Below are 21,525 nucleotides of genomic sequence, written 5' to 3'. Positions count from 1 at the left end.
AGCTGCTAGTACTATATTTATAAGTCTTTGGTATGACTCGGCCGGGGTTCGAACTCGTGGCCTCGGAGGCGAACGCTCCAACTACCAGGCCACCGGAGCGGCCCTTGACATTTTAATCACACTGGAAAAAGTTTCCTTCAAAGGTTCTGCTCGATGGTAATTTCTTTGCTAACAGAAAAATGCAATCTGCAAATGCACCATAACGTCTAAATTTGCTGTTAAGAGACAAGTTTGCGCTTTTTTAAAAACTGAGCTTCTTGAACAGGCTTGTCCTTTTTCTTAGGTTTCTATTTTTTTAACTGTGTTTAAATGCTAATTCAGTACGTACGAGATGCTATATTCAAATCATGGACCAATTTTCGGTGAGATACATTACACGTATGTATGCAGATAGATAGATGGATGGACGGACAGACGGACGACAGACAACAGACAGACAGACATATAGATAGATAGATAAACAATGACAAATAAATATTTGTATTGGTTCAACATAACATGATATTGATGTGACAAATATTTGTATTTTATTTTCAACGTAGTGAAGTATGAACCACACGCCACGAAGGAGGTAGCGCACCACATGATGGTGTATGGATGTTTGGAAGCGGGTTCCGAGGAGCCGTATTGGTAGGTTCCGTCCGCAGTGTTCACGTAACTTTTAGTTTTAGTTTTTGTTCAGTACGTGTCAGCTATTATTAAGGTTCTCATCAATACAAGTCCTTATAACTTGATTATTCATGTAATCCATCAGACGCACGATTCACCTTGGTAAGCGACCGCAAATGTACAATCATACATAAGTTATTCACTGTTAATCAAGTCTTAGATTGTTGGAATTAAAAGTGCCTAAACTTTATATCGCCTTTTCATTGTTCCAGATATTGTACCGTCATTTACACGATTGATAACTTATAAAAATAACCTGACTGCATGTGTTCGACATTTCACCTTGGCGTGACTTCGAGTGTTCAACTCATTATCTTTGTATTACTACAGTTGATGAACACTCCTTAAATTTTTTATTAAGCTGCAAACCAAAAGTCACTAATCTTCTATCTTTTAAAAAAAATCACGTAGTGTCATAAATGCAGTCAATAAGCAATGGCTGTCGTTACCATTTTCAGGTGGTGTCATGTCTCTCGTTACCATGATCATGAGGTGTCATGTCTCTCTTTACCATTTTCAGGTCGTGTCGTGTCTCTCGTTGCGTTCATCACGAGGTTTCATGTTTCTCGTAACCATCATCACGAGGTTTTGTGTTTGTGCATTAACGTCATCAAGAGGTTTCATGCCTCTCGTTACCATCATCACGAGTTGTCATGTCTATAGTTACCCTCATCATGAGGTGTTATATCTCTAGTTACCATCATTACGAGGGGTCATTTCCATCCTTATTATTATCACGAGGTATATTTCTAGTTACCATTATCTCGAGGCATATCTCTAGTCACCATTGTCACGAGGTATATCTCTTGTTACCAAACATAGCGAGGTGTTATGTCTCTAGTTGCTAACATCATGAGGTTTCAAAAATTGTTGTTATTTTCATTTGTGCTAGCATTAACAATGTTTATTGTTATTATAATGGCCGATTTTCAACAATTCTTCACAGTATTAGGACTGAATAGATTAGTTTGTACTTGTTGAAGAAATCACCTCGTTGTCTGACTTCAAGATGTTAACACACATTTTCACTGAACATCATTGAGGGTGTCACGTCCAGTAAGAACGGGCTTTCTTCGGATCTGTGTCCTTTATGCTTTTTCTAACATACTACAATTTACTAAAGATCAAGAAATCTCACATAACCTTCTTCTCGAAGAAGATATATACTTTTATGCAAGTAATTCTTGCAAACTGCAATAAAATATTTTGTTTGAATCCAATAACAGACAGCCTATCAGTTTCTTTCGGATATGTAAAGTTTATATTCTGATTAACAAAAACGGTCGTATCTCTCACTGTTGGGTATGGATAGATCTATTTTCTGACTTATTTTCTCAAGACGATGCATTGTGTACTAGAACGGATTGATCAGATGGATTCTGGGACATGCATGTGATTGTACTATAGACCATGGGTCAGATGGGTCATGTGGTATGCTTGTGATTGTACTAGAGACCATGGGTCAGACGGGTCCTGTGGAACGCTTGTGATAGTTCTAGAGACCATGAGTCAGATGGGTCCTATGGCATGCGTGTGATTGTACTAGAGACTATGGGTTAGACGGGTCCTGTGGAACGCTTGTGATAGTTCTAGAGACCATAAGTCAGATGGGTCCTGTGGCATGCGTGTAATTGTACTAGAGACCATGGGTCAGATGTGTCTTGTTGAATGCTTGTGATAGACCATGAGACAGATGGGTCATATGGCATGCTTGTGATTGTACTAGAGACCATGGGAAAGACTGGTCATGTGGAATGCTTGTGATTGTACTAGAGACCATGATTCAGATGGGTCCTGGGGCATGCTTCTGATTGTACTAGAGACCATGGGTCAGACAGGTCCTATGGCATGCTTGTGATTGTACTAGAGACCATGGGTCAGATGGGTCCTGTGGAATGCTTGTGATTGCCTGGAGACCACGGGTCAGATGAGTCCTGTGGAATGCTTGTGATTATAATAGATACCATGAGACAGAAGGGTCCTATGGCATGCTTGTAATTGTACTAGAGACCATGGGTCAGACTGGTCCTGTGGAATGTTTGTGATTGTTCTAGAGACCATGAGTCAGATGGGTCCTATGGCCAGCTTGTGACTGTACTAGAGACCATGGGTCAGATGGGTCCTGTGTAATGCTTGTGATTATGCTAGAGACCATGGGTTAGATGGGTCATGTGGCATGCTTGTGACTGTACTAGAGACCATGGGTCAGATGGGTCATGTGGCATGCTTGTGATTGTACTAGAGACCATGCGTCAGATGGGTCCTATGGTATGCTTGTTATTGTATTAGAGACTACGGGTCATCTGGGTCCTATGGTATGCTTGTGATTGTACTAGAGAACATGGGTCAGATGGGTCTTGTGGCATGCTTGTGATTGTACTAGAGAACATGGGTCAGATGGGTCCTAAGGCATGTTTGCAATGAATGTTATATTCTTATTTGTCATCTTATAAACATTAAAATGTCTAAAATTATGCACCTATTTATGTGTTGTTTATGTGCAGTGCATGTTCTAGAACATAGACAAATCTTCATCTTTTAAAATTCAGATATGACATCATATTCCGAAATTTCCTTGGGAGGGATATATATATATATATATATATATATATATATATATATATATATATATATATATATATATATATATATATATATATATATATATATATATCATTGGCGACTCGGTCTCGAAAGACCATGCGAATAGCGCCCTTGGGGTGTTGTCTGTCTCTGTTGGCATCGTCTGCTGTGGCTGTGCAGGCTTATACGTGAGTGACAGTCCCTACTGCAGTTGGTGCAGACATACTGGGAAGTCTGCGTTACTGTGGTTGCTGCTGCGTTCTACTTTCTCTTACGTTTCTCTGCCGCCAACTGGCCTCTCCTCGCATCATCGACTGATATGCCATTGTTTACCATCAGTTTCCAGGTGCCTCGGTCCTCGGCCAGCTCTTCCCAGCCATCGGGTGAAATGTTGCATGCCTTCATGTCCCTCTTGCACACATCTTTGAAACGGAGTGAGGGGCGTCCAACTCTTCTCATGCCAGTGGCCAGCTGTCCATATAAGATGTCCTTTGGCAGCCTTCCATCCTCCATGCGTCGGACGTGACCCAGCCATCGAAGGCGGCGTTTAATTAGCAGGGAGTACATGCTGGGGGTACTTGCACGCTGCAGGATCTCGGTGTGTGGAACACGGTCTTGCCAGCTGATTTTCAGGATGCGTTTTAGGCACCGTACATGGAAGGAGTTGAGCCGGCGTTCTTGCCTCAGGTAGGTACTCCAGGTCTCACTTCCATATAGAAGGGTGCTGAGAACGCAGGCCTGGTAGACTCGGACCTTGGTGTGCTCTGTCGGCGCGTTGTTTTCCCACACCCTCTTCGTTAATCGAGCCATGATGGTATTTGCCTTTCCAAGCCTTCTGTCCAGCTCCATATCAATCGAAAGAGTTTTGCTGATGGTTGACCCTAGGTAGGTAAAGTTGTTGACTGCTTCCAGGGTGACACCGTCGATTTTGATTGAAGGGGCAATGGTGGTATCTTGCACGCTGACATTTGTTTTTTCCAAGCTGATGGTGAGACCAAACTGCGTGCAGGCAACAGCAAAACGGTCTCCCAGTCTCTGGAGGTCTTCCTCGGTGTGGGCCACAAGAGCTGCGTCATCTGCAAAAAGCACCTCCCTGATGAGCACAGCTCTCACTTTTGTCTTTGAGCGCAGTCGTGCCAGGTTGAACAGCCTCCCGTCGGACCTGGTGTGTAGATATGTGCCATCCGTGGACGTGTCGAAGGCGTAGGACAGGAGCAAGGAGAAGAAGATCCCAAAAAGTGTTGGTGCCAGCACGCAGCCCTGCTTCACACCACTGTTAATTGGGAAGGAGGTTGAGGAGGATCCATCATACAGGACTGTTCCCTTCATATCTGCATGGAAAGAGATTATCATGCTGAGGAGTTTTGGGGGGCAACCGATTTTACTCAAAAGTTCAAAAAGGCCCTTCCTGCTGACCAAGTCAAAGGCCTCGGTGAGGTCGATGAACATTATGTAGAGTGGTTGACCTTGCTCTCTGCTCTTCTCTTGGAGTTGTCGTAGGGAGAAGATCATGTCTGTCGTCGACCTGCCTGCTCTGAAGCCGCACTGTGATTCCGGGTACACACGGTCTGCCAGCAACTGCAGCCTGTTGAGTATGATGCGGGTGTACACTTTCCCTCTGTAATTATTACAGTCACTGCGGTCGCCCTTGTTTTTGTAAAGGGTCACAATTGTGGCATCACGCATGTCTTGGGGGACTACTCCTTCCTCCCATCAGCGGCAAAGTAGCTTGTGCAGTGGTTTAATCAATGCTGGTTTTCCACATTTGATAGCTTCGGGCGGGATGCTGTCACTACCTGGTGCTTTGTCGTTTGGAAGGCAGTCGATTGCTTTGCTGAGCTCCTCTAAGGTTGGCACTTTGTCGAGCTCTTCCATGGTGGGCAGATTCTTTATGCTGCTGAGGGCTGCATCAGTGACTGACGTTTCTCGGGAGTATAGTTCTGAGTAGTGCACCACCCATCTGGCCATCTGTTGCCCACGGTCTGTGATCTTCTCTCCCGTCAGGGATTTCAGGGGAGCGACCCCTTTCACTGTAGGGCCTAGAGCCTTCTTGATGCCACTGTACATACCTTGGATGTGTCCGGACTCGGCACTGCGCTGGATCCCTTCACACAGTTGTTGCCAGCACTCGTTCGCACACTATCTAGCAATGCGTTGGGTGTTACTTTGGGCACTTCTGAGAGCAGCAAGCGTCCGTTCATTAGGGCATTTTTTGTAAGCTATGAAGGCTTTTCGTTTCTCCTCGATTTGTGGTTCCATCCTTGATAGGTGTGCATTTAACCAGTCCTGGCTGGGTCGTTCCTTCTTGCCAAACGTTGACATAGCTGTACTGTAGATGGCACCCTTCATGGCGTTCCACTTGGCTGTAGCGTCGTACTCAGGCAGGTCCTGGAGAGCCTTGTTCAGGGCAGACACATACTCCTCCACCTTGGCAGGGACTGACATCTGCGCAGTGTTTATGCGAGGACGTCCTTTTGGTTTTGAGCGGTGTAGCGTGTGTGCCTGTAGTCGCACTCTGCTCCTCACAAGGGCATGGTCGGAGTCACAGTCTGCACTGTGGTAGGTTCTGGTGGAGAGGACACTGTTAAGGGCAGAGCGCCTGGTGATGACCAAGTCGAGTTGGTGCCAGTGATGAGATCTGGGGTGTTTCCATGACACTTTGTATTGTGGCTTACACTTGAAGAAGGTGTTTGTGATGCACAGGCCATGGTAGGTGCATAGCTCCAGCGGTCTCTGGCCGTTTTCGTTGGTCTTTCCAGTGCCATGATATCCGAGGCAGGTAGGCCATGACTCGTGGTCCGCACCTACTCTGGCATTAAAGTCGCCGAGGAGGAATAGTGGTTCATTTTTGGGGCATCCTTTGATCTGTTCGTCCAGCTGCCCATAGAACTGATCCTTCACGTCTTCTGATGACGTGAGGGTTGGGGCGTAAACACTGATTATGTTGACAGGACCTGAAGCAGTGGTGAGGCGGATGGACAAGAGACGCTCAGTGCCCCCTGTGGGAGGTTCAACCGAGGCCAGGAGATCGTTTTTGATGGCAAAGCCCACTCCGTGCTGACGGGGCTCCTCAGGTTCTCGACCCTTCCAGAAGAAGGTGTAGTTTTCCTCTCTGAGGGAGCCTCTAGAGGAGAGCCTGGTTTCCTGGAGGGCAGCCATGCTGATATTTAGTCTGGTGAGTTCTCTATCGATGATGGCCGTCTTTCTGGTGTCGTCTACTTCTCTGAGGTCGTCGGAGAAGCCTGTACACATGGTTCGCACATTCCAGCTTGCAAATCGAAGAGCTGGAGTCTTCTTTATTGGTTTCTTGTTTCTTTTGTCTGGTGTGGAATTACCGTCTGCTAGTCATGCTGAACAACACACTAAGCTCCAGACACTCACTGGAGCAGGCAGACGATGGCGGGTCAACACCTTATTGACCGGGGGCGATAGTTGGCCAGTGGGACACGATGATCCCTCCCACCGTCAAAGCTGACCCGTGGCGCCCCTTCCCTACGCCAATCAGGTGGGACTTATAACCCGTAAACTGTCAGCTTCCGTGTTGTTTCCTCACTCAGTAGCGAGACTGGAGTGTCCTCTCCAGGGCGCAAGCCTGGGCGTGGAGTATGGAGATCCTGGGCTGCCCAGACGTCAGGATCCCCCTCTCGTCCTTGCTGGTGGGGTCCAAAGGAATGCTGAGCATGACATTTGGCACCAGTTTGGATGCAGGAGCTGCCGGAAGGAGGCCGTAGTCGACCCCCAGCCGCCTTGGGGGCTCCACTCCTGATTTTCTGTCTGGGTTTACTCCCGTAGCCTTTCCTTCTCCCGAAGATATCCACAAGGCAGTGGAGCCATAATCCAATGGATGGGACTTGGATGGTTTTGAATCAGAGTTTCCTTCTCCTAGATGAACTGCCTGACAAGGCTAACGAGCTTCATCTGCCCGGGTTTGGGGTCAGAGTTTCCCTTCTCTTAGACTGGTTGCCTGCCAAGGCTAATGAGCCCAGTCTGCCCACCCAGTTATACCGCCGGGTACTCGGTCGCGCCACACAGCAGGCTCTGTTAAAACAGGGGGCACCGCGTGAAGGTGCTGCTGTGGACACAATAGTGTAGGAGAGGCCATATGCAAGTAACCTCCTGCCCCGCAGAGCGAGACAATGGTCCTGCGGCGATCACTACACCTGGGAAGGAGAGGCTTTGAGAGACGCTTCACTTTCCTTTGGCAAGCGGGACGTCAGGCCCAGGGCACGCACCACCCTCAGTATCAATTAATAGTTTATTACAAAAACAGCTAATAATTTCAATTCAGTTCAGACAATGTACATTGAAGTAAATAAACGAATAAACGAACGAAAGAAATTATAATGATATTTCGTGGCAAGCTAATCGAGGGAAACTACCCACCTGTGATTTTGCAAATTTCCAAAACTCGTACATACAATTAACCACTGCATTTGCAAACTTTTGTAGGAGGGTCCATTACAAAAATAAGACTATCATGTAAATTATCCTTTGATTCATTCCTGTATATTCTCTATGCAAGTTTAACCATCTTTTTACGGAACTTAGGGCATGCGGTGAGATGGACGAAAAATCTGACCATTCCGTCTGCAAAGTTGGCAGCCGCAACATCGTGTGGGCGTGGGCGATGGATGCTACTTCAAGAGAGCTTCCTGAAGGTAATGTTGATGCGCATCGTGTTGGCTCAGAACGCTTACATTTCCTATTGATACAGTCAACCCAGCCTTTTAATTTAACATATTTTCAGGCAGTGTTCTCTAGACCAAAAGTCACGTGACTACAAATTTGCCCTGCATATAAATGACCAAATAATAAAGTGTTAATTTACAGACAGGAACTAGATCTAAGTGTTTTCTCTAATAAAATGTATTCTCCAGACTTAAAAGAGACGTTATTGAATGTGAAATGACTGCTTTAATACAATTTGATAAGTTGATTTTTATTAAGTAATTGTTTTTGATACAGCTCGATGACAGTTTTTATGCTTGCGCTATGTTATTTTTTGTGGTAAAATAAAAACAAATTAAAGCACACGTCGCTGTGGTAATATTCTCAAACGTTAGCCTCCCCATGACATTTTTTAATCTGTTTGGGCATAATTGAAAACAGGCGATGAATTCTGAATTATGATCCCGAAAAATCACTCTTGCGCAGTTAAATGTTTCCATGAAAAAGATCGACCTCATTTTTTTAATTACCTAAAAGGGATAACCTTTTTGTGTTTCATTGTCTAGAAATGATGCTATAAATAATACCCACGCTTTAACACCAGGAGCTCTTTATTTCTTGCAAATATGATGAAACACTTAAATTAGGAAATATTTATTTTATAAAAAACAAATATCTTTTCTGATGATGGTGAAGGTACAATAGTGGAAGCTGGCAACATGACAACTCCGGTGGTAGAATGGCCTCCTCCCCTACCGCAGCTAATTTTTCAGGTCCAGGTACAGGGTTCGACGCCCAGTCAAATCCCACATCTTTTTGTACACTTAAGTTCAGAGAATGTTACTTTTGAAAGACCGTGTCAAAGTACCATACAGCTCATTCCTGGATGTCTCTCTTTCACATTTACTCTAGTATACATAAAAAATAAATGTTACTTTGTAACCTGCATGGGTCGTTTATTCTTGGAGTTAAGTTCCTCTCTGTATTATATTGTATTATATTTCATATTAACCACACATAATTTGTTTGTCAATGTAAAACCGTAATTATGGCTTGAAGCAACCTCTTGCTATGTTAATTATACTTTTTTATATGCCTGTATTTTAAACAGGTGTGGGATACAGAGTGGGTGGAACAACTGACATTAAATATATTGTCCTACAGCTACACTACAAAGACAAGTTTAAACGTAAGTCTCTCTCTCTCTCTCTCTCTCTCTCTCTCTCTCAGACACACACACACACACACACACACAGCTGCAAATAAATATAACCGTGATAAATATATTGAAACTTGTGTCAACTTGATACAAAAAAAGAACTACGGTAATGAGAATTAAATCCCCAAAATAATAAAGACGAAAGCACTAGTAGTTTAAATTTCTCAATATAATTCAATAGCAGTCCCAAATAAATCCGAAAACTAAAGGCGATGATGTGTCTCTTATAGCTCCTAGAGTGTTGATATGACAACAGTCTTTTTGTTGAATCACAGTAATATAATTTCAGGTCTGAATTAACTATAAATTCCAATGAACGTCTTTATCCAAGAATGTTATCAGATCACTTTTGTGTTTCCAGAGAAAATAATCGCTTGAATTCAATAATTTGAAGAACTAAAATTCAGTCCAACTGAACATAACATAATATACGATTTCAAGGTGCTAGATCTTAAACCAACTGATAAAATGCTCTTAGTCACACTATATTTAGTTCTCTACTTGACGTCAGGTCACAATTAGTATTTTCTATATAAAAATACATTATCTGATGGAAAAAAACTTCCTAGAATGTTCCGGATGTTTACAAAACAATAACCTGAATTATGGATAATTCACTTAGGAAATTCCAAAACCTAGACCCAAATAAAAATATTTATTTCTTATATTAATAACAATATTGATTTTAAACCCATTCATATAGAGAATAATTTGGCTTTATTAGTTATTTACAATGAACAATAAATAAAGTCAATTTGGGTCAAGCAGAAATGAACTCAATTTTGAACAAGGTCAAGTCCAACATACAATGTTACATTACAATAGCATGTAATGAAATAAAATAAAACAAAACTAATTAAAAAACAAAGCATATGTATTACGCATGTTGTGTAACACAGCTGACCCTTGAATTTTATTGTTGTTGGTGTAGTTCAATTTTGATCATACAATTTAATTTTCTATCTATTCTCAACCTAATTATTTAAAAACACCTAACAAATTCAATTTATGTTCTTTTATTGCGTGATTTATTATTATATACATGCTTTTATTTTATGTCTTATTGTCTAGTAATTAACTTATTTTTTAGCTGGGCAAACTGACAGATCGGGCGTGACGCTACATATGACATATACACCGTAAGTTTTAATCCTGTGCACGATTACAGCAAAAAATTTACAGCAAAAAATTAATGTCAGTATTCCCAAAATTATTGTAATAAATTTGGAGTATGTGCATTTGGTTATAGCGATCCATTTTTGGGAATTCTTAGAATTTTTTTCTGATTACTTGTTCGATTATGGGAACTCGGTTCTGTGGACATATTCCTTAGTCCGAAATACTTAGCCAGTTACTAGGAGCAAACGTCACGGAGTAAACTGTTAGTGCATTTCCATGAATGTCCCTATCCAGTTAATAGTCCCTATTAAAATCTAGTGGTGTGCATGTGACTTAAAACCATGATATGACTGAACTAAGGTGGCGTAGTAAAATATTTCCCTACATTTAGGGGGAGTATAGTTTTACGGCGTGAAATGCTGACGGTACGAAAAGTAAATGAAGAGAATCCATGCAGATGTGCGGTTGATAGACAATTGGAATGTTTTGTCGTCTTGTATTGAGTAGAGTAGAATTGTTTATAGAATTGATACGTTTGGCTTTCTAAATTACAACATGAGGTTTTATGGGGGTCTTTTGAATTATGGGAAACGTATGAGTTCTAGCGGATTCGCGCCAGGCTTTGACATCGCTCGGTCAAGTAAAACACCTGGATTGTTATATTATTATGACTCTCCTGTTAATTCCGATAAAAGAATAGAATTGGTAATTTGGGTTAAAATTTTGCTTGAAACATAAATTCAAACCAAATGAAATGGTATCCTCTTTTTTCACGCCTGTAATCAGATATTTTAAATTTTTTTAATGCGTGTTGAGACTGAACCAACATTAAATTATGTTGAATGATGTCTTGTCTGCTGGGTCTGTATGGTACATAATCCAAAATCTTGGCATATCTTGGCCAGTTTGACAAGAAATTTAGGTCATCACAACCACAATTTACTTTTCTATGGATTTTGACGTAGTGACAAATTTGAATACTCACATGATATGGTTAAGTACAACGTGTGTGTTTGTTTGTGTGTGTGTGTGTGTGTGTGTGTGTGTGTGTGTGTGTGTGTGTGAGAGAGAGAGAGAGAGAGAGAGGACAATATAGCGTAAATTTTCACTCAGAAATATATATAATGCACGCATGATCCCAAGACACAACATGACACAAACAATAACTTGCTGTATCTGTTACTCTAAAAATTTCGGATCGGAACTGCTTTACTCCTTGGAGAATACTTTACTATGCATCAAAGCGAGTTCGTCGAATCGTCAGCAGATAGTTTCATATTACCACATTCATGAACCTGAAAATATCTCGAGGTCTATCTGCTTGTCGTGTCAGACTACAAATTGGAGAATCATCTGGCCGTATTACTCGTTGATAGGATATATTTTTAGTGTCCCCATACGCCCAAACTTGTATTTCTTTCAATGCGAACTTCAACCTTTCAACGTTAAATACAATCTTAATTTTACGATTCATCGACTTTTTCAATCGGTCATTTTTTTAAATATGAAAATTTATTAAACGTTACTCATTGTCAAATGTATTTAGGCAGACACTTTAAAATTTACATCTCACTGAAGATAGATGGCCATTGAGCAAATAAGATCAGTCTATTTGAAGCAAACTACTGCTAATTCCCTTTTAGAGCATGCATTGTCTTCATTAAAACTTCTATGTCTATGTTTCTGCCAATCCCAACTCCAAACCCCAACATGAACAACAATATATGCACAGGAGGGGAAAGCGAGCTTGAGGTCATCGATACAAACAGACCCCACCATTCTTTTTCTTTTTTAATACTTCGTCAGAGACGGGTTCATTATATTGCTATTATAACATAACTTTGTCTTCATTAAGGCTGGAAGATATGCCAATATTATCGGACATGCCATTCTATCTACATGGTATACAGAGTCCAGTATTATCGGACAAACCATGCCATTATATCTACATGGTACATATAGGCTCGTATTATCGGACATACTATTCAATCTACATGGTACATATAGTCCAGTATTATCGGACATACCATACTATCTGCATGATACATATAATTCAGTGTTATAGGACATACCATTCTATCTGCATGATACATATAGTTCAGTATTAACGGACAAACCATTCTATCTACATGGTACATATCGTATTATCGGAATACCATTCAATCTACATGGTAAATATAGTTCAGTATTATCGGACATACCATTCAATCTACATGGTACATACCTTGAAAAACACTCAGATATTACAGAGTGTACCTTTCTCGCAAAGCGAAAAAGATATTTCATTTAGAAATGTACTATTTTACATAAGGAAATTAAAAAAATCCGAAAATACCCGTATGTAATATAATAATCTAATAAAAAGGCCATTCTAGCGTCCTCTACAAATTTCTATTATCCTAAAATTCCGAGTTATGCATTATTACAGAAGCATGACCTTGCCTTGTTCTTTGCTAAAGAAACCAACAAAAAAAAAATGTGAGGAACCAGAGCAACAGTAACAGCAACAACAATCATCGTCGTCATCGTATCATCATCACCGTCATGTACAAGCAATAATGAATAATTGTTTAAATTTTTCATTCATAATCTAAGTGATTGCGTAATGATATAATTAAATTTAAAATCACCAATTTACAGTGTCTCGTAGAATTACTATACGAAATGTGTCATTTGTTGTGTTTCCAGGCAACCTAAACAAGCTGGCTATTACGTCCTGGGGAACACTGGTTACATTCCACCCATGACTGAAGGTATAGATAAATAACACTATTTTTCCGAGAATGCATAACTGATATACACTGGCATGCGCGTACCAACATTTGTCAATAAGTACATCAACTTCATAAAACTTATTCTTGCTCTTATAACTACTTAAAACATGTAGTCATGGGAACCAGCGTGTTTTATCCGCGCAGGACTGGTTAGGTTTGGAGATAAGCATGGTACATATATAATACCCCGAAATATTACTTTTGAATGAATTATCAATTTAAAAAAGTTTCACAAAATAGTTTGTTGTTAACGAATGTTTGAGGTAAAGCATACACAGCATGCAATGGCAACAAACACAGCATAAAGGGGGTAGTTAAGACAGTTAGACTTCATAAGTATCAGGACGAAATACCAAAAGCGAAATTAGAGAGCTAGCATCCTTCTTGCAAAACGTTTCAAAAAGGTTTTTGTAGAAAGTAATATTCATCTTGATTTTATTTGAATTGATCTTCTGATCATCTTTTGGTTTGATTAAGTTGTAAGCCAGCCACATTCGCCATTAAAATACTATTTATTTGTATTGATAAACCGTCTAAACAACCAAAACTAAATTTGCAGTGTGCTGTCTGAAGCTCGTCATTCATCTTAGTATTATCAGTGTCTAACAAATACGCAGAAATTGTTATAATGGAAAAATATTCACGTTCATTTTGTTTTCTGCTACTGTCAATATGATCTGACTTTCGTGTGTAAAAATATTTAAGACCTGGAAAAATTAGATGTACACACGGTTTGAAGGTATGTTTCAGCGAAGCAAAATAGTTTTCATGGAATTGTCAAAATGAAGCATTTGAGAAAAATGTGTTGTAATCCATGATTTAATTGATATATGAAAATGCATGACAATATATAATGCACTTTAATGGAAACCTCACTCATGTATGTCATGCAAATCAACACTCGATTAAAATAGACGTTGAACAAATATTTACAGAGATGAAAATTGACTACAATGAAATTAAATATTACTTCAGGTACACCCACACTAAATGTATTTAATAACAACACTTTATTATTTGACGGTAAAAACTGTCAGTAGCGGAAACGGAACAGCACGATTCAATCAATTTATCGGGTCTTGTATGAAATGCATTTCAGGTGCTGAAGTTCAAAATACTTTTTTCCACAATATGTATCATACAGCCGATTCCGACAGTTCAAGACACTTTGAAAAGTTCCTTTAGCAATTCATTGTAAATGATAATGGCAATTACTCTGATAAAACATTACAGATTTTAAATGTCTGATCTAAATGGATAAGAACAAGATAACTTTATTTAGAAACATTGAATAAAAATAAATTTCATCAAAGATGAAAATAACATAAGTTTAATTTTACCCAAAGTTGAATAATATAAAGAAAACGTAAACATTATTAATCCAAGAAAATGAAAGTACTAAGAGAAAACCGGTGAACCTTTAACTGGCATGGTATTGGAAGAAATGGATGAAAAACGAATTAAGAGAACATATTGATTCACAATGCAGAATCAGCTAAAATATCTAACCCACGGACACTTTTCTTTTTCTATGCAATCAGATGTCTCATGAGTAGACATCGTCTCATTGATGAATTGAAAAAATGAGTTGAAAAACCGATTACTTTGCACTCGATGCATTGGTGGTTTTAACAACTGTTGCTATGATTGGACTGTTTGTAGTTTCAATACATAACTGAGTGCCTTGTGGAAACAATGAAGAACAATATAGACTTAAATAAATATTACAAATTTCCTCAGTCATATTTACAGTTTTGAAAGCTTCCACTTTCCCCGTTCAAAAGAAACACAACGATGTGTATCTAAATCATCATCAATAATTCCTTCATTTTTTGGAAATTCATTCATCTAGGGTAGGAGTAAAAAGATGTTCACCCAACTACTTATATTTACGTTGTATCAAATTTTATGTTAGTTGCAACCCATTTAACATTCTTCTTCTTGCATTGTGCAATCAGATTGAAATGACCAAAAATCCGTTATCTCTCTTTCATATACTTTTATTTATTCTAGCCGTTTCTTTTCCATATTGCCTACTTTTTAATGTATTTACACCCTGGTTCTCTTTATTTCTCTTCAGTTGTTATATATTCTTTGCTTGCATATCCCTACGTTTTCACGTATTCCTCGTAACAAGGTTTGCAATAAGGGTTTTTGTTCCAATCAGTTTTGGCTCTTCTTCTTCGATACCCGGATATATATTTGTCTCTATCACTAGAATTTTATTACTTTCTTTGTAATTGAAGTTTCGCTACTCAGGTTTTATTACTGTTAGTTTAAACATAAATGTAAGAAAATGTATGTGGATGCAAAAATTACTTGAAATTTATCGTAGACTAATTTGCAAGTGACCTGGACATCGTGCTTGAATAATTTCGATGCACGGGAGTCAAGAGAATGAAAACCTCAGATGAACATAACATCGACAAATCAAATAGACAGCACCAACACACAAGAAAAAGGTCAACTTAAAGTTGAAATCTGTATGCAATATAGGAATGTTGATAATAATTCTAAAAATTAATAGCAGAGAGGGTAAAACAAAACAAGAGAAAACGTGAGCATCACAATTGGAAACATGATACATGTTCGCGACGCTGCTGAATATATAGTGGGGTGCTGTTGTCGTAGGCTTCGTTATAACGAATACAGTTGGTTAAAATTCCAGACATATTACACCTAATGGCAAGTAAGACAAACAACCTGATTAGCAATATTTACCATGCATCGATTTGTTGTTGTTGAGTTTAATTATAGTGGCGTACGCACAATTGAGCATGTGCCACTTTTTTCTGACTGCACCGCAGCCTGCTAGTTGTTCCTGGGGAAGGGAATGGTGCCACCTCCCCCAGGCTTGTATGGATTCAAGGAACCCTGATAGTTTGGCCTCAATCTGTGGGTCCATAAAGGTCCCTTACAGTTGAATGGTTGGCTGTCATTAGTGGGAAGGAGAGCTCGGGAACGGTCCTGCTTGCTTTATATCGCTGGTTTCTTGTTGCATTTGCCTGGTGTTTCTTGCGATTTTTTTTTTCGATTTTTGTCTTCTTCTTCAAAATGTTCTAAAAGGGGGGGGGGGATGTTCTGTGCTGTTTATAGAGGTTCTTAGTAGAAATCACGTATGAAGAGAGATTTTCAAGGTTAGTATGGTATTACTAGTCGAGGTGTTTAGGGTGTGCTTTCTACATTATGTTATTTATAAATTTTTAGATATTGCCTCTTTAAGTTATTTTTTAATTAATGTTTTAAAAGATTGAATGTTATTTATACTTTATTTAGCGAGAGACCGGAGTCCTTGCCGATTACACGGTTTGTTAAGGACATCTAGGACAGGAGTCCTAGTTGATTACTCGGTTCGTTAAGGACATCTAGGACGTCCGATTTTGCGGTTTCCTTAGTTTTTTTTTATAGGTGTTTCGTAAGTGGCTTATTTGTTAATACTTTTATAAAATTGAATGATATGTTATGGGTTTTATGTGGGGGCTTCTAAATTTATTCAGCTAGTTACTGGGTCTTTTGGTTTTGTGGGGATAGTAATTATATTTTGTTCTTAAGTCATGCTGAGTCTATGAATTGATTTATACTTTTATATGCTGATTGTTTATTTTTATTAGAGTCCATAAGTAACTCTGGGTATGTGTGTGGTGATCCAATCTCTTTTTGGTTTTTGATAAATACCTTCCTAGCGGGATGATATTTTGGGCATATATTGAATATGTGGTGTAGATCTTCGGTGGTGTGGCAGTTAAAGCAGTTAATGGTTGCTGGTTTGGGTCCTATAAACCTTCCAAAACTGCTTGCTAGTTTAGTTTTTCCAAGTATTATCCTGTTTATGGTTTTCTGTTCTAAATAGGTACCCTTAGGTAGCTGTATGTTCCTATCTACGTTTTTTGGGGTTTCATGGTGCTTTTTTCCTTTTGTGGAGGAGTTCCAAAAATCTTGCCATGTTTGGTCGATATATGTTTGTGCGAAGCTTAGTGCTTCTGTAGAGCTATAGTTAAGCTTGATAGAGTTTTGATCTCCTAGTTTGGTTTGTGCAACTTTGTCTGCTGTTTCGTTGCCAGAGATTCCAATGTGCGACGGTATCCACATGAGCTCGACTAATTGATGTGCTGTGGTGATATCGTTGATTAATTGGCATGCTCTGTCGAAGAATTGTTCCCTAGAGTGTATATAGCGATTTTGGATCGATTTGATAACGCTTAGGGAATTGCTTATAACGACTGCTTTAGGCATTTGGTTGTCTTTGATCCATTATAGTGATTCAAGTATAGCCCAGAATTCAGTGGTGTAAATGGAGCAATAGTCAGGTAATCTGGATCCCGTTTGTATATTGAATTCAGGGATGACTATTGCTGCTGCTGTTCTTGGTGGGTTGTTTGTTTTTGATCCATCGGTATATATTTTAACATAGCCCGGGTATTTTTGGTTGATTTCGTTTACCAGTACAGGTTTTAGTAAGTTTTCTTGTCCTTTTTTATTGCCTAATTTGGTAGCTTCATTGTTAATCCTTGGTGGTTTTTGTAACTAACCATGGTGATTTGTTCTGGTCTGTATTGTTTGTTACCTGTTTTTTTTTAGTAGAGGTATCTTTTCTCTTAGTTCAAGGATTACTTTGCCACTTGGTGTGGTGGGTGTGATTTTGGGTTTGAAGACAACTTTACACTTATTTATAGCTATTTTGGTGGGATGGTTGTCTGGGTGGGTATCTAATCGAATGGAGTATCGGAGTAGCAGTTCTTGCCTACGTAATTTTAAGGGTAGTTCTCCTGTTAGTGTTTGTAGTTCTTCTAATGATGTTGAGGGGAGTGTTCCTGTGCATATTAGTAAGGCTTTTCTCTGGATAGTGTCAAGTTTATGTAGTACAGGTTGCTTAGCCGAGTTATATGCTTGGCAACCTTAATCCAGTTTTGATCTAATTAGGGTTTTATATATCGTGAGGAGGGTTTCCTGGTTGGATCCCCAGTCAGTCCTTGTGATGTTCCTGAGTAAATTGAGATCTTTGTTACAATTCTGGGTGAGTTGTTCAATGTGCTGTTTCCATGTGAGGTGGTTGTCAAAGAACATTCCTAGGAATTTTACTACTGTTACATATTTGATTAATTGATTTTGTATATAGAAGTTTGGATAGACTAGGTTGTTATTTCGTTTGGGGGTGAATATGATTACCTCGGCTCAGTCAGTAAGAGCATGTTCTTCATCATGATGCGTAAGACGTTGATTGACTCGCCAAAAATATGGAGAGCGAGAAAGCTGTAAGATGGTCATTTAAAGCAAGAGTCGTTTAATGGTTTTCTCACACATTTGATCCTTTTGTCTTCTTCGTGAATACTACCATGTAACAAACAAATATTAATTAGTTCCCAATTAATGTCATCTTTTGTATGTCTTTCAGTTTTCAAATCCACATGTAACTTGTTATAATGCGCTTGATAAAAAACATCTTTAACCATTTAATCTTATCATGCAGACCTTTTATAGATTAATCTCAAGTTGTTCTAATTGTGTTACGTATATCAGCTTTAATTCATACTTATTTTAATTGAATTGTTTGTCAGTTTTAATTTTTTATATTCTATTATATTCTATTATGATGTAAATATATTCACTGGAGATGATATTTTTCCAGAAAATCAGTTGACTTGAATCATTATTTCGTAAACACCAGGTGTTAATCTAATTCCTGATCTTGTTTCAGAATTTGTAGCAACCTTCGTAAGCAAGTTCTATTTAATTTTAAAATGATTGGTTTTCGTCAGGGTCATATTTGGTGTACGTGACATAAACACGATCACATGACACACACATCCTTTCGATTTTGCAATTTCGGTTTTTCCATTTCATAATTTTAATAGAGATGCGTAGAAAGAGATTTCTCAGTTTTGGGCTTTTTTTTACACTGATGTCAAGTTATTTTTTTGTAGCCAGATTTTGATTTAAAATTTTCTCCACATCAGTTGGATTTCACAAGGATTAATTTTTTTCCCCCTGGAAATGTTTTGAGGAGTGCTCACACTAAATTTTTGGAAAGACAGTGCTTACAAATTTAATTTGAATTTTTAACACCGGGGTGCCGTTATTTGTATTTTTACAAGGAACTGTAGATAAGCACAGTACTGACTAAAGCATACGTCATCAGTAGTGAATGGGGGCACCCTACCGACAATGGGAATTACCATTAAAAACACCCCTGGGGCACTCTACCGACAATGGAAATTTAACATGGCGAAAAATCGTGGGGCACTCTACCGACAAGGGGATTTAACATGGGAATAAATCGTGGGTCACTCTACCGACAAGGGGAATTTAACATGGGAATAAATCGTGGGTCACTCTACGGACAAGGGGAATTTAACATGGGAATAAATCGTGGGTCACTCTACGGACAAGGGGAATTTAACATGGGATTTTTTTAAATTTAAAAAAAAAAATTTTTTAAAAAGGGGTAGGCAATTCAAAAGGCTATCTCTTTTCGAGAAATATGGCTGGCCCTGAAAAGGGCCTTTGGGTTTTATGTTAATGTATTCATTAACATAAATGGCACCGCATTGGTCTTCTTCTTGTCCTTAGGCTGCGTCTTACTGTTGGTCCGTACATCAGCACTCTTTTCAGGCATCCTTGTCTTTCGACGTAGATCCTACGTATCCACAGGCTGGTGTTTGTCCTGTGGACAACGGTCCACTTCGATCGGACATACATGAGCAAGTCTGTCCGAAACATCATGGAAGACACAAGGGTGGATGACTCAACTGTAGTCCACATCTTGAAGCGACGAGAACAGGTGAATCAATGCAGTGAACGGCGCTTATTTATAGGCGGAGGAAGGATTGAAACGGATTGAGTTCATTTACCAATCCGAACACGCGTTACAGAATTCAGTCAGCTCGCATCCAATCCGAAGAGAGCAGTCTGTGACGTCACGTAGTCAATATAGATTCGCTAGCGCTTGTGTGCAGTCAATCTATGCGACAGTGATTCAACATGACGGAAACTCAGAAAACGATCCAGTGGGGTGCACCAGCAGGGGAGACTGCCCAAGGGAACCCGGACTTACTTTCAGAAGAGGTGAATTGGGATTTTGTGGATTTTCTCTCCTCGCAAGAATTTGTTCCGGAACCTTCGTTACTTTCTTCATTACAGCAAGTGGAGAATTTTAGACAGAGACAGAAAGAAGAATTGGAGAAATTTATACAACGACAAAAGGAAGCGGAACAGGCTTTTCTCCTACAGCAACAGCAACAAGAAGAAGAGGTAAGAAAAAAACAACAGCAACAACAGCAAGAAGAAGAAGTAGCAGCAAAGAAACAAGAGGGTGAAAATCAAACGGTCACGGTACTGTTGGACATTTTAGCGGAGTTAAGAAGTCTGAAACAAATGTATCAGACTTCTTTATCACGACCGAAGAGAATACGACCTTCCCGAGCCAAACACGTCAACCCTGTGACTAAGCCTACCGTACCACCCTTAGTGATTTCAACCCAATCATTATCATCATCAACATTACGCAGTCCAGAAGTAGGCCTTGGCCGTGGCAAAGGCTTAAGGCAGTTAAAATTGATTGCTTAAACTCACCCCTACACCATGAAGAAAAAAGGCCCTTTTCAGGGCCACCCACATTTCTCGAAAAGAAATACAATTTCAATTTGCCAATAACTCAAAAAAAACTCACCCATGTTACCCTTTTAGTACGTGTCTGTGTATGAGTGCGTGAGTGTAGCTTCTTATTTTAAAATCACAACTCAAAGACACTTACCTTATATCATTCATTTATTCTTTTCTCCATTTTTTACAATCCAATTCACAATTTATAACACAACACTTTAATAAAAAGTTCATTAATTTCTTCTTTTCTCCTTTTTTAGTCCCTCTGTTTTTTGAATTTCTTCACCGTCACACTCTTTTCCTCTTCTTCCTCCTCGCTTTCTTCCCTTCTTCTTTTTTTCTCCTGTTTCTTTTTCTTCACCTGTCTTCTTTCTTCCTCAGAAGAATCCCTCTCTTCCTCTGAAGAATCCCTCTCTTCTTCTGAAGAATTCCTCTTTTCTTCTGACTCCTCTTGTTTCTTTTTTGGGCAATCTGGAGACCAATGTCCTTTTTCTTGACAATAATAACAGGTATCTTGACTTTTGTCTTTTTTATCCCCTGTTTTTTTTCTTTTTTGACGGTCTGGACACTCTGAAGACCAATGCCCTTTCTTCTGACAGATATAGCAAGTATCTTGACTTTTATCTCGAAAGGAAGGAGAGTAGTCCGTAGGCTGGTCTGAAGAGAATTTTCTAATGACCCCTCGCAAAGCTCTGACGAAACGTTCCATCTGGTTAGTCTCTTCCATCGTTGTGCTCGGCTTGAGAGTGAAATGAATAGTGAAAGGACAAGACACACACCCTTTTATATACGCTGGTCTGCTATGACTATAAAGTAGTTTATGGTGTTTGAACTTGAGTCATTTGACTTTTTGCTTTCAAGATGAAACGATCCCATTCATTCGAGAAGAAAGAA

At 39.4% G+C, this 21,525-nt stretch overlaps 1 protein-coding gene across 1 annotated transcript in view; it reads left to right on the top strand.

Moving 5' to 3' along the window:
- Window positions 1–21,525, top strand: part of LOC149802133 (peptidylglycine alpha-hydroxylating monooxygenase-like) — a 57,216-nt gene that overhangs the window by 785 nt on the left and 34,906 nt on the right. Inside the window, exons 3-7 of the mRNA XM_089956537.1 lie at window positions 543–630; window positions 7,801–7,910; window positions 9,032–9,109; window positions 10,230–10,278; window positions 12,947–13,011. Of these exons, the coding sequence (XP_089812663.1) occupies window positions 543–630; window positions 7,801–7,910; window positions 9,032–9,109; window positions 10,230–10,278; window positions 12,947–13,011 (390 nt within the window). The remainder of the gene's footprint in view (window positions 1–542; window positions 631–7,800; window positions 7,911–9,031; window positions 9,110–10,229; window positions 10,279–12,946; window positions 13,012–21,525) is intronic.

Source organism: Sinohyriopsis cumingii, chromosome 4 (assembly GCF_028554795.1).
Source record: "Sinohyriopsis cumingii isolate HCF-2022 chromosome 4, ASM2855479v2, whole genome shotgun sequence".
Taxonomy (NCBI): domain Eukaryota; kingdom Metazoa; phylum Mollusca; class Bivalvia; order Unionida; family Unionidae; genus Sinohyriopsis; species Sinohyriopsis cumingii.
This window is presented reverse-complemented; position numbering and strand designations above follow the sequence as displayed.